The sequence below is a fragment of the Chlamydotis macqueenii genome, chromosome 1, assembly GCF_036417535.1.
Source record: "Chlamydotis macqueenii isolate bChlMac1 chromosome 1, bChlMac1.mat, whole genome shotgun sequence".
NCBI lineage: Eukaryota > Metazoa > Chordata > Aves > Otidiformes > Otididae > Chlamydotis > Chlamydotis macqueenii.
This window is the reverse complement of record NC_141556.1, coordinates 1,789,490-1,801,035: the sequence shown is the minus strand read 5'-3', so window position 1 is coordinate 1,801,035 and position 11,546 is coordinate 1,789,490. Positions and strand designations below refer to the sequence as shown.

Below are 11,546 nucleotides of genomic sequence, written 5' to 3'. Positions count from 1 at the left end.
CCACCCATTGTGCAGCCGACCATCTCAGCAAGCCCTGACTTGTCGGCCACCTGTGGAGCCACGGGGATGATGGTATCACAAAGCTGACTCTTTTCTGACCATTAAGTCCTTTGGCTGTGATCCGGGGAAGGCCGGAGTGCCCTCGGCTCCTGTTGGTCTCTGGCGTTTGGGCAATGTTGGGTGGGATTCATCTCCTCTCACTCGAGCTGTGTCAAAGCTGGGAATCACACCAAACCAAGACGACTCTTCCTCTGTAACCGACGAAGGGCGATTCAGCCCATCCGCAAATCCCTGCTTGAGACTGGAAGGCCGCATCAGGCTTTTCACAGTCCTTCAGTATTACCTCCATTCCACGCTTTTCTTGCTTTCATGCCCTTGCTTAGGAAATGAGTCAAAGTCAAGAGACTTTCAGACCAACCAAAATCATCCCTTAGCGTCCATCTACCAAACCAACTCTCATCCAGTTTACACTTGTTCATAGTTTGGTTTGGATTATTGCTTCTTTTCTTTAATCTTGTGCTGACTGAGAGTCTTCCTGTATCCAAGTTGACAGATTTTGCCATTTCTCTGTCTTTGTTAGCACGGATAATGACTCCAGACCAGGGTGAGGCGACTTCCCTCATCGACAGGGCCATCCAGAGGAGGAAGGAGATGGCAGCCCGGAAGGTGGTCTGGGCCTGGGGACTCGTCAACCTGGGTGTTGCCGGCATAATATTTACGGAAATGTATGTTAATTGTTACATCTGATTCAAACAAGCAAAGCAGCCTCCTTTGTACGTCCCAAAATATTTCCTGGGACAGAACTGCTGCAAAGCAAGAACTTCTTGGTTTTCTTTTCAGGACTGGAGAGGTTATAAGCTCTTATTATGACATCCCACACTGGTCACTCTGGTATCTCGGTGAGTCGCTGCTGCGTTTACATTAATTTTCAGGCTTTGTTATTTTATTTGCTTATGAGTTAACTGCTGGAGAGGCAATTCTTAAGCCAGCCTTAATTTAAAGCAAAATTTTGTTTTGCTTTCCATTATCTGCTTTGCAACTTGGCATTTCCTGCTTTTTAGTGAGAGGTAAGGAGCATTAACAGCTTTCTTAGATATATCCTGAAAGGGCACGAAGAACTTGTGTGATGCGTTAAACCTGTGTCGTGTCTGCAGTAAGGCTTTGGCCAGCACTGCACATCTGACTCCTGTGTTGTTCTGTGGCTGTGGATGGCATTCACCATAACTGAAGTTTGTTTTGGATGAGTAGACTCGAACCTGGCTGTATCAAATACCAGTAGAGGGTGAAGCAAGAGGGAGAGAAAAATCATGAGATGAGGTGCAGATGAGATTTGATTTAGTTCCTGTGCACCCCGATCCCTGTTCTCACTGACACATCGCACACCCAGCACCACGTACACCCCAAAACATCGCACACCTCAGCTCAGCATTCCCCAGCCCCGTACACCCTGTATCTCTGCATGCCCCGATACACCACGCACCTTGGTCCCCATGCACTCTGATACACCGCACCCCTCCATTCCCAAATACTGTGGCTCCTGCGCAGGATAAGGAATTGGCTGGATGGCCGCACTCAAAGAGTCACAGTCAATGACTCCACGTCCAAGTGGAGACTGCTGACAACTGGCCTTCCTCAGGGGTCGGTACTGGGACTGACGCCGTTTAAGATCTTTGTCGGCGACATGGACAGTGGATGGAGTGCACCCTCAGCAAGCTCGCCAACAACAGCCAGCTGCGTGGTGCAGTCGACACACTGGAGGGAAGGGATGCCATCCAGAGGGACCTTGACAGGCTGGAGCGATGGGCTCATGCAGACCTCATAAAGTTCAACCAGGCCAAGTGCAAGGTCCTGCACAGGGGTCGGGGCACTGCCAGGCACAAACAGGGCTTGGACAGAGAATGGATTGAGAGCAGCCCTGACGAGAAGGACTAGTGGGGCTACGGGTGGATGAGAAGCTCAACATGAGCCAGCAAAGAGCGCTTGCAGCCCAGAACACCAACCACATCCTGGGCTGCATCAAAGTGCATGGCCTGTGCATCAAGGGAGGTGGATTTCGTATTGAATTTGGTATTTGAAGGATGTTGATAAGCACACTGATGTAATGAGCTGTTCCTAAAGAGACCAAAGCCACTGTCGACCTGAGCCCACCGTCCCCCTTGTCTCCCATCCTCTCTAAATAAGTGTTCAGCAACTCAGTAGGAAAGGGGAGGAGGGGGAAGGGGAGATGACTCGTGCTGGACCGAGCTTTCCTTGCGCTGCGGCTGCCCCACTTGTCCCCTCTGCCCTCTCCGCTCATGCTCTGCATCGCCTGCTGCTCTCTCATGGGGTCCCAGGCGTCTTCTAAACGGCTTTTTCAAGCCCCAGGCATAAGCTTACAAAACTCGTCTTTACCTCTTGAATTGCTCTCCCTTTCGTCACAACATAATATTTTCTCTTGGGCCTTCTAGAGGATCTGTTTCTGAAAAATGACATCCTACAGATGCTGTCAGTTACAACAAGGCATAAGCATTACTTCCTTAATATCTAGGGGAAAAAGATAGATTGCTAATTCTGACAGCGTGTGTGAGCTTGGGAGAGCGGCTCTGGGATAGGGGCTGACTGGATTACTGGGGAGAGAACTGTTATTTCTATAAGTAATGGATTATTTCCAGGTTCCTAATGAACCAGACACTTTGGGAATGCCTTGGATAAGGAATGAGTGGGGATTTCAGGATGCAGATCACCATTTGGAGACGTGGCTGGTATCATTTTAGCAGCAGAACTCTCATTTTGATCTCTCAAGTTGACACTTTTCTGCCTGTTCAGTCCTTTGGCTGCGATGCGGGGAAGGCCGGAGTGCCCTCAGCTCCTGTTGGTCTGTGGCGTTTGGGGAATGTTGGGTGGGATTCATCTCCAGTCACTCCAGGAGACTGGGAAAAAATTGAGAAACAGCCTGCATGTCCCGGATAAACAGCAGAACTCTTGTATATCTGTTGGCCTTGGCAACACGCAGCCTGTTGGACATTACCATGGGTAATCAAGTAATTTAGCTGTAAACAGAGCTCAGCAAAAACACAGCAACCTGTGTCTCTGCACCACAGCAACGGCGCCCAGGACACTGAGCTGGCCCGACACGCCCTCCGCCATTTCCACACCTTCCAAGGCTGGGCCAACATGGCCGCCCTGCCGCTCGCCCCTTCCCGCCAAAACACGGCTCCCGCCCAGTGGCTGTGGCGCAAGCGCCCCCGCTGTCCCCATAGCAACAGGCCCCGCCTCCCCTTATGATGCACAGGCGCAGGGGCTGGGGCAGTGCTCTGGCAGGCGCAGAGCCTCTGGCATTTGCAGCGCCAAGGGCTCCTGACGCCTGTGTGCGGGGAGCGCTCTGCTCTGCGTCCTCCCCGGCTGGACAAAGGGGTGCCTCTGCCCGCCCTGACGGAACCGTGTGTCCCAGCACGGCCCCTGGCCCTCACCCTGCGCCAGGTACTGGGACTGACAGCCAGTAGAAAGGGACCAGATCTCACTTTTATTGCAGTGCCCTGTCCTTGCTCTGGCTTCCTTTGCTTGGAGAAGGCAGGAGCTTTGCCTCTGGCTTCTCAAGGACGTTAGTTTTCAAAAACGAGGTTGGAATCTGTCTCCGTCCTCTCCTTTGCACCTCACTGGAGAAAACACAAGCTGTTCTTCAGACATGAGCTGACAGTGCTGACCGGAGAGTCCATCGAAGAAATGTTACCTTTTTTTACTGCCAAAAAGAACCTGTTGGTTTTTTTTTTTTAATACGCTGAACATGGTTCTGGCTCAAGGCAAAGTCCGTTTACATAGTTTGGTTTGGATTATTGCTTCTTTTCTTTAACCTTGTGCTGAATGAGAGTCTTCCTGTATCCAAGTTGACAGATTTTGCCATTTCTCTGTCTTTGTTAGCACGGATAATGACTCCAGACCAGGGTGAGGCGACTTCCCTCATCGACAGGGCCATCCAGAGGAGGAAGGAGATGGCAGCCCGGAAGGTGGTCTGGGCCTGGGGACTCGTCAACCTGGCTGTTGCCGGCATGATATTTACGGAAATGTATGTTAATTGTTACATCTGATTCAAAGAAGCAAAGCAGTCTCCTTTGTACGTCCCAAAATATTTCCAGGGACAGAACTGCTGCAAAGCAAGAACTTCTTGGTTTTCTTTTCAGGACTGGAGAGGTTATAAGCTCTTATTATGACATCCCACACTGGTCACTCTGGTATCTCGGTGAGTCGCTGCTGCGTTTACATTAATTTTCAGGCTTCATTTTTTTATTTGCTTATGAGTTAACTGCTGGAGAGGCAATTCTTAAGCCAGCCTTTATTTAAAGCAAAACTGTGTTTGCTTTCCATTATCTCCTTTGCAACTTGGCATTTCCTGCTTTTTAGTGAGAGGTAAGGAGCGTTAACAGCTTTCTTAGATATATCCTGTAAGGGCATGAGAACTTGTGAGATGCGTTAAATCTGTGTCATGTCTGCAGTAAGGCTTTGGCCAGCACTGCACATCTGACTCCTGTGTTGTGCTGTGGCTGTGGATGGCATTCACCATAACTGAAGTTTGTTTTGGATGAGTAGACTCGAACCTGGCTGTATCAAATACCAGTAGAGGGTGAAGCAAGAGGGAGAGAAAAATCATGAGATGAGGTGCAGACGAGATTTGATGGCAGATGATGTTTGAGAAATGTTGGGAAACTTCATTGCAATAGTTTCTATCCTTTTAGGAAAATAACCTTCCCATTTAAAAAATTCAATGTGACTGCTATAAATAATCCTGAACATAGCAAGGAAATCTATCTCCAGTGGTTCTTGCATAAAAAGGTGAAGAAGTCTTAGACACATGCCCAATTTGGAACTTCTGATAGCACTAAAATGACCATTTTTGATGGGCATATGCTTGCTTTTGCAAATAATCTACTTTTCTCATTCCACATGCTCAAGCTCTGCTAAAAACTTCTCTGCTTCTTGTAGAATTTGCCCTTGGCTGTCTCTTCAGCCTGAATGCCTTGTTTGATTTCTGGAGGTACTTCATATACACAGTGGCACCGACGAGCTTGGTCGTGACTGGTCGCCAGCGGATCCTGCTGGGGTTGCAGAATGCAGGTGGGTGTAGGAAATATCTCTGACAATCTCTATTTTCTCTTGTTCTTTTTTGTTGGTGTTTGGGGACGGTTTCTTTCTGAATGGCAGGATTCTTTAGTGAAGTGAGTTCTGAATTACCTGGATGACATGAGCTGTAAGCTCAGTTACCTGCAGCATGTTAAAATTCCCACCAGCAAGTGGTAATGTGATGAGTGTTTGTGGGGAGACCTGGCGGGGAAACAAACACACGTGGTGAAAAAGGAGAGGATGATGGCAGCTGCTGAAGGACAGTGAGAAACTCACGTATTGTGAGGCTGGACAAAGAATTTGTAAGCTTTACAAAGGACTTAGAGGAAGGGAGAGAGTGCATGTTTATATTTAGTTTTAATATCCAACCAAGATCACGCTGGGTATCGAGAACAAAATTAGATGGACAGACAGACCTCCATGTGAAGTCTGAAAACGACAGCCCGGAGAGCTGTCGCTCAGAAAGCTCTCAAACATCAAAGCACTTTTAAAATATGCCAGAACCTGACAAGGTCAATAAACCAAAAGCAAGATTTGTTCTACTGTCCCTTCTAGCATCTTCATGAATTTGCCTTAAGGTAGCGTTGTGGAACCGATTTGCTGTGCGTTTAGAGAAGGGAGGAGAGTTTGGGGCTGCTGCGTCCACAATGCTAATTCTGTTTTTCCTTCTTGCAGCGGTACAAATAATTCCACCACATGAGCGGGCAGCCAAGGAAGCCACTTCTTCGACTCCTTCTACTCCGATCCAGGGTCAAAGCGTGCTGAGTTACAACCCGTCCTCTTACGGCAAATCTGCAACCTACTCACCCTGGAGCAGCTACAACAAGGTAACGACCGAGCCAACTCCCAAGGGTACAGTTTGGTCCTTGGTTGGTGCCGTGTGCCACTGAAGGTGAGCAGCAGGCAGCGGCAAGTTGTGTGTTTGTGTGTTTGCTCCTTTTGCAAAGTAGATATAAAATTGTTGTATTGGGATTTGGCCATTTTCCCGGGTGGCACTTAATTTCTATTACAGTGGTCAGTTAGTTTCAGAACAAAGTAAAAAAAAGAAACTAAAATGTAAAAAGAAAGCAGAAAAAAAAATGTACAATTGTTTGATTTTATTCGCCCAAGGTTTCCAGCTCCAGCTTCTCTCCCAGTGGATCACCATACCCCACCAGCACTGGAGCAGTGGGAAGCAGTGGGTTAGGGTCTTGTTACTGCTCTTTGCCCACAACGTACAGTTCTCCTGCTCGTCAAGAAGACTATATAACAGACATCAACACACTGAACACCTTCCTTCGAAATGAAGAAAAGAAACAGCACAGAGTTCAACTAGGTACTAAACAAACTGTTTTGATTGGACAAGCTTGGCAAGGAGAAGGTGTTGGTTTTATCTGAGACTGGCTTCCAGAATTAGTTGGCAACCATTGTACGTGACTGTTTCATGAACTATTCCTTTCAGGGGGTTCAGATTCCAGCTCTCCTTTCGGCAGCCAAACTTCTGACAACTACTGCGGGTCCACAGCAGGCTACGCCCAGATACTGAGAACGTTCCAGTATCAGCTGGCTTGCAGGTCCCAGGCTCCGTCAGCGCACGAGGACGAAGTGGGTCCGAGCTCCAAACAGGCTGCAGAAGAGGTAAATTCAGCGGCAAGGTTGTCCAAAGGGAGAAACAGGCCTCTGAAATACGCAGCTTTGTGCAAAGCTTTGGATTTGAGCTGTATCAGAAATGCTGGAGGGAGAAATGCTCTAGCATTTAACCATCTTCATGCAGCTTCACTGTAAATGGGCTTTTCAAATTCTGAATTGCTGTTGGGAAATGACTTCTTCCTTGGAGAGCAGGACTCACACTGGATAGAATTCACTTGTGGTAGAAAAATTCCGATGAGACTGATCTGTGTTTAACCCAGATGGAAGGAACAGCTGGAACAGCTGGAACAGCTGGAACAGCTGAAGGATATACAGCACCGCCTTTCTGCTTGTGTCTGAAAGAAGTCTGACGCGAAGGAACACAATTGCTGTGGTTTCAACTGAATTAGAGCCATTTTCTTCATTTCCTGCCTTAACCTAATGAAGCTTCCCATTCAAATACTTCTTAAACCAATCCTACAATTCTGACAAGTTTTATCCCAGCAGAGCAGAGAGCTTTTAAAACAGAACTTGGGCTCACGCAAGATGATTGTACCATCAATAGGGAGAGGGAACGTTGTGTGTGAAGCTGCTGTAGCGCTCACATGATACAGCCAGCAGACGTAGAAGAAATTTGGGAAAAACAGGATTTGAATTCTGTGCTGTAGTCAGTATCTGAACATGTCTTACACCTTGAAACTCTTCTGGTGTTCTGTTCAGTTCTTCTATGTACTTAATAAACCTTTCCCCAGGTTGGGACACGGGTGACACTGAACAGCCAGCTCCTTGATCAACTGGATTCCTGGACTGCTAAGTTCAGAAACGTAAGTCTTGTCTCTAAGCACTGCCTGCTTTTTCAGAACAGGCACAGCCCACGTGGAAAAGCACCTCCGTGTCCCCTCTGTGCCAAAGGAGGTGTGCAGGATTGCCGCGTCTGTTTGAGGACTGGGGTGGGCTGGCAGAAGGAGATACAAAGGCAGCATGCTTGTAAGAGAGGGGTTCATCCACCTCTGAATGGGAAACCAAAGCGTCTCGGGTACGAGGAGAGGTGGTTTTCCTTGCTGTAACTCAGATTGCTCAATGGATGTTTCTGCAGTATTGCAAACCCTTTCTCCTGGGCTCAAAGCATGGAATATCCCAACCCAAAGGGGGATTTTTTCTGACAGTCCCCAGCAGCATAACGAAAAGCCAAAAGAGAAACCTTGATCTTAGCAATAGGAATTGCTAGAGGAGAGGAGACTTAATTGCACGCACTGGCAAAATAATGAGTAAACCTCACTCGGAATTGCCCCTTCAGTCATAGCATCTCACAAGTATGGAGTTTTGCTTGTGGTTTTGTGTTGGGTTTTTTTTTTTAAGGAATAAGATTGATGAAAAGTAGAAAGGAGCACGAGATCCATACCAGATTCCTGCGCATCTGATCCTAAACCTAGGGCCAGCTTGCTTCGGCTCCCAAATCCTGTCACGTACGAATCCCACACGCAGGGTTTGTCAGCTCCTTGATCTCCCCAGACAAATGTGAGAGGGAGTGGACCCATCACAGCAGAAATGATCTTTATGGCTGGAGGGCTGCGCTTCATAATACCCCTCTCCTTGTTGTCTGGAAAAGCTTTACCTGACACTTCCTTGGGATTTGTTTTCCTGACTCCTTGCCATTGAAGTCCCTGGCCTTTTAGGAAGTATTAAAGAGTCATGTAAACTCTGCCTGTCTTGATATTCTAATGTAATTCCTTTCCTCCTTGGCTGGCTTCAGTGTTTCTGTTGTTAAGTTTCTTTGTGATTGTAAGGGTGATGATTCGTAGGAGGGAAGCTAAGGGTTGGGGGTTTTTAACATCTTTGTTGCTTCTGACCTCTTGAAGTTTCACCTTTTTCATTCCTAGTGGATTAGTGAGACTATTCTGGTGCCACTTGTCCAAGAGATCGAGTCTGTGAACACTCAGCTGAGAAGAATGGGGGCTCCAGAACTGCAGATCGGAGGTAGGACGAGGCAGTAGCTTTGGGGTGGTTGAAGGAGGGCTGCTCCAGAGCTGGGGCCTTGGACAGGTGTTGTATAAATTAGATCTGTTCAGTGTCACTGTGCTGTTTCTGCTCTGTATTGCTGTGGTCTTTGCTCCGTGTTGTGCAGTTCATTATGCTGGAAAGGTTCTTCAGAAGACTTCTGGAAACAATTATGAAGTCACACTGATGCTTGTCTCGTATAAAATTCATAAACGTCCTTTTCCCTGGGAAGGGAGGCTGTTTGGAGTTCTGGGCTGGTCGTAGCTGAGGTACTGCCTTTTCTTGTGTTGCAGAGGCCAGCACCGACACTCTGGAGGAGCTGGCGCTCCTTAATGCTCCACTCTTGCCAACCCTGAACGCTCTGGTGCAGTATTTGGATCTTACACCAGACCAAGAGTATTTGGTTGAAAGGATCAAAGGTATGGAATGCTGCAGGACATGGATGTCACTTTGGGAATGATTTTCAAAAGCTTTATTTCTCATGTTCCTCCTGCACGCTACGGGTGCAAAGCGCTGGATTTCACCTCCTCATTAACTACAAAGAAAAGTTGTCCTGTCAACTTACCTCGCCATAGCGTTATCTTTACAAGCATTTCGTTAGCTGAACAACTTCTACTTTGCAGACTGCAAACATGGATGAAGCCCCTGAATCTAGCATAAAATACTGCATTCATACGCTTTCAGCCCCCAGGTCCTGAATAAATCTTGTTGCTTTCAGAGCTTTCTCAGGGTGGATGCATGAGTTCGTTCTGGTGGAACAGAGGAGGGGATTTCAAAAGCCGCAAGTGGGACACCGACTTGCCCACCGACTCCTCCGTAAGTTTCCAAAGACATCTTGATACGAGGGCTTAAAGCGCGTTGCCTTTCAGCATAGGTTTGTGGAGGGGTAGCCAGGAAGACTTTTGAGGAACCTGGTGAAATCCTGTTTGCATCGCTTGCTCAGATCATCTCGTTCTAGTCAGTGAGATTCCATGGGGAATAATGCAAATGGGCTTGGGTGTTGCCTAAACCACAAAAAGGCAATTGTATATCTTAGTCTTAGGCGGGGCTCTTACTTAGACACCTCTGCATCATCTGTGCCTTAACGACGGGGAGCAGCCGGACAGGCGGGGGTCTTGTTGGGGCAGTTCTCTCGCTACTTTTTTTAAAGAGCCGAATCTCTGCCTTCACCTAACAATTTTTAATGCAAGGAAATCCTTTCCCCTCGCTCTCATTTTCCTTTGCTGTATGGGACAGAGGGGAAAACTGCAGACGGAGTGGCAGGACTAACCTACTCCTGCAAGAAATAAACCTGCCTTATCCCCAGTGGCGTGCCTGGGCCGTGGCAATCTCTGCTTTAAGCATTAAGCTGCCTTGGGCTCCTAAACTCAGAGGGGTGAAGTCAACGTTGTCACCACAGACTATCAAATACTGTAACTGATGCCTGAGATGAAGGCAAGAAAGCTGCTGTATTTTGAAGGACGCTAAAGTGAGATTTGGTTTTCTTTGCCCAGATCATTATGCACGTCTTCTGCACTTACCTCGACTCCAGGCTGCCACCTCACCCCAAGTATCCCGACGGCAAAACCTTCACTTCCCAGCACTTCATCCAAACACCCCATCAACCAGGTACCGGTGCTCACATTTAGCTGCTCTTTGCCTCTTGCATCACATCAGCACGCTTGAGAGCCCCGTCACCTCTTAAACTTTCCATTCGCAGACATTTCCAACGGAAACCTGTTTTGCATCTACCAGAGCAGCATCAATCCACCCCACTACCAGCTGATCTACCAGGGCCACGTCTACAGCCTGCCCGAGGTACCGTGGTGTTCTCCTGCTGCTAGGAAATCCTTGGCAGGTCTCAGTCAGGGATTCCATTTTTCTTCTTAGGAACTAGCCACATTTATTGACTGCTTACACGTAGGCTGGCTCAGTGCAGGAAGTAAACGTGAGCTTGGTCTTTGACCACAGCCTGGTACTTGGCCTGATCCTACAGAACAGCTGGAGTAGCTATTTAAGCTGTATCAGCTAGGTAGTAGCTTCTGGTTTACCTTCTGACAATTTAATTTAAAATAACAAGTCATGTTACCCCTGACGTGCGGTGTCACCTCTTAAGGCATGCAAGCCCGGTGCTTGTCCGTAGGAATCCTGGGGAGAAGCTTCCAGTCTCAAAACAGTGACATTCTCCTGTGAATTCTCATTTTGTAGTGATCCCCGGTGGTTGCTGGATCTCTGCTTTCTGAAAAGCTCCCGCACTTAAACTGTTTGGAGATGATAATCCAGCCAAAACCCACATTTGCTCTTTTCCTGCTGTTTACCCAGTTGTCATTCGCTATGGTCGCTTATTCTACCTGAAATATTGCCGTGACTGCTCGTCACTGACTCGATTTACAAGTTCTTCTCTTTTCCTGTCGATTCAGGGCAGAAACAACATGTTACACACCGTGCTTATGTTTCTGCGCATCGTAAAGACAAAAGAATGCGGGATGCTGGGGTGAGTACCTGTGTTAAAATGCTGAAGTGTGGAATTGTTAGCTTTTGGTTTAAACTTTTTATTTCCTTGCCCTTCATGATGACAACTTTTGGTTTTGCAGGCCCGTAAATTTTGGTTCATCGGGAGTCAATGTTCTGTGGATTTTGGGAGACTAACAGCTCCAGCGGGATGACGGTTCAGAGGGAGGATGCTCCTCTGGCGAGACGAACTGAGTGGCATCGAGTCCTCACATGGGAAGATAGAGCAGAAGTACCGGATGCCTTCAGTACAACCGCAGCGTTACCCTGCCTCTGCTTTTTCACTTATTTTTAAGGCTCTCGTCAGCTTTTTTTTTGATAGTGCCTCTTAGATATTTAATATAAGTTTACTGATA

General features: G+C 47.6%; 1 protein-coding gene across 1 annotated transcript; it reads left to right on the top strand.

Moving 5' to 3' along the window:
- Positions 1–3,322: 3,322 nt before the first annotated feature.
- Positions 3,323–11,408, top strand: LOC147601957 (transmembrane protein 209-like). The gene is made up of 15 exons (XM_086739935.1): positions 3,323–3,459; positions 3,898–4,042; positions 4,158–4,216; positions 4,957–5,088; positions 5,770–5,921; positions 6,205–6,409; positions 6,536–6,711; positions 7,455–7,526; positions 8,583–8,679; positions 8,994–9,119; positions 9,419–9,516; positions 10,194–10,308; positions 10,400–10,497; positions 11,100–11,173; positions 11,274–11,408. Exons 2-15 carry the CDS (start codon positions 3,906–3,908, stop codon positions 11,326–11,328), a joined length of 1,596 nt encoding a protein of 531 aa, XP_086596061.1. The 5' UTR covers positions 3,323–3,459; positions 3,898–3,905; the 3' UTR covers positions 11,329–11,408.
- The last annotated feature ends 138 nt before the right edge of the window (positions 11,409–11,546 follow it).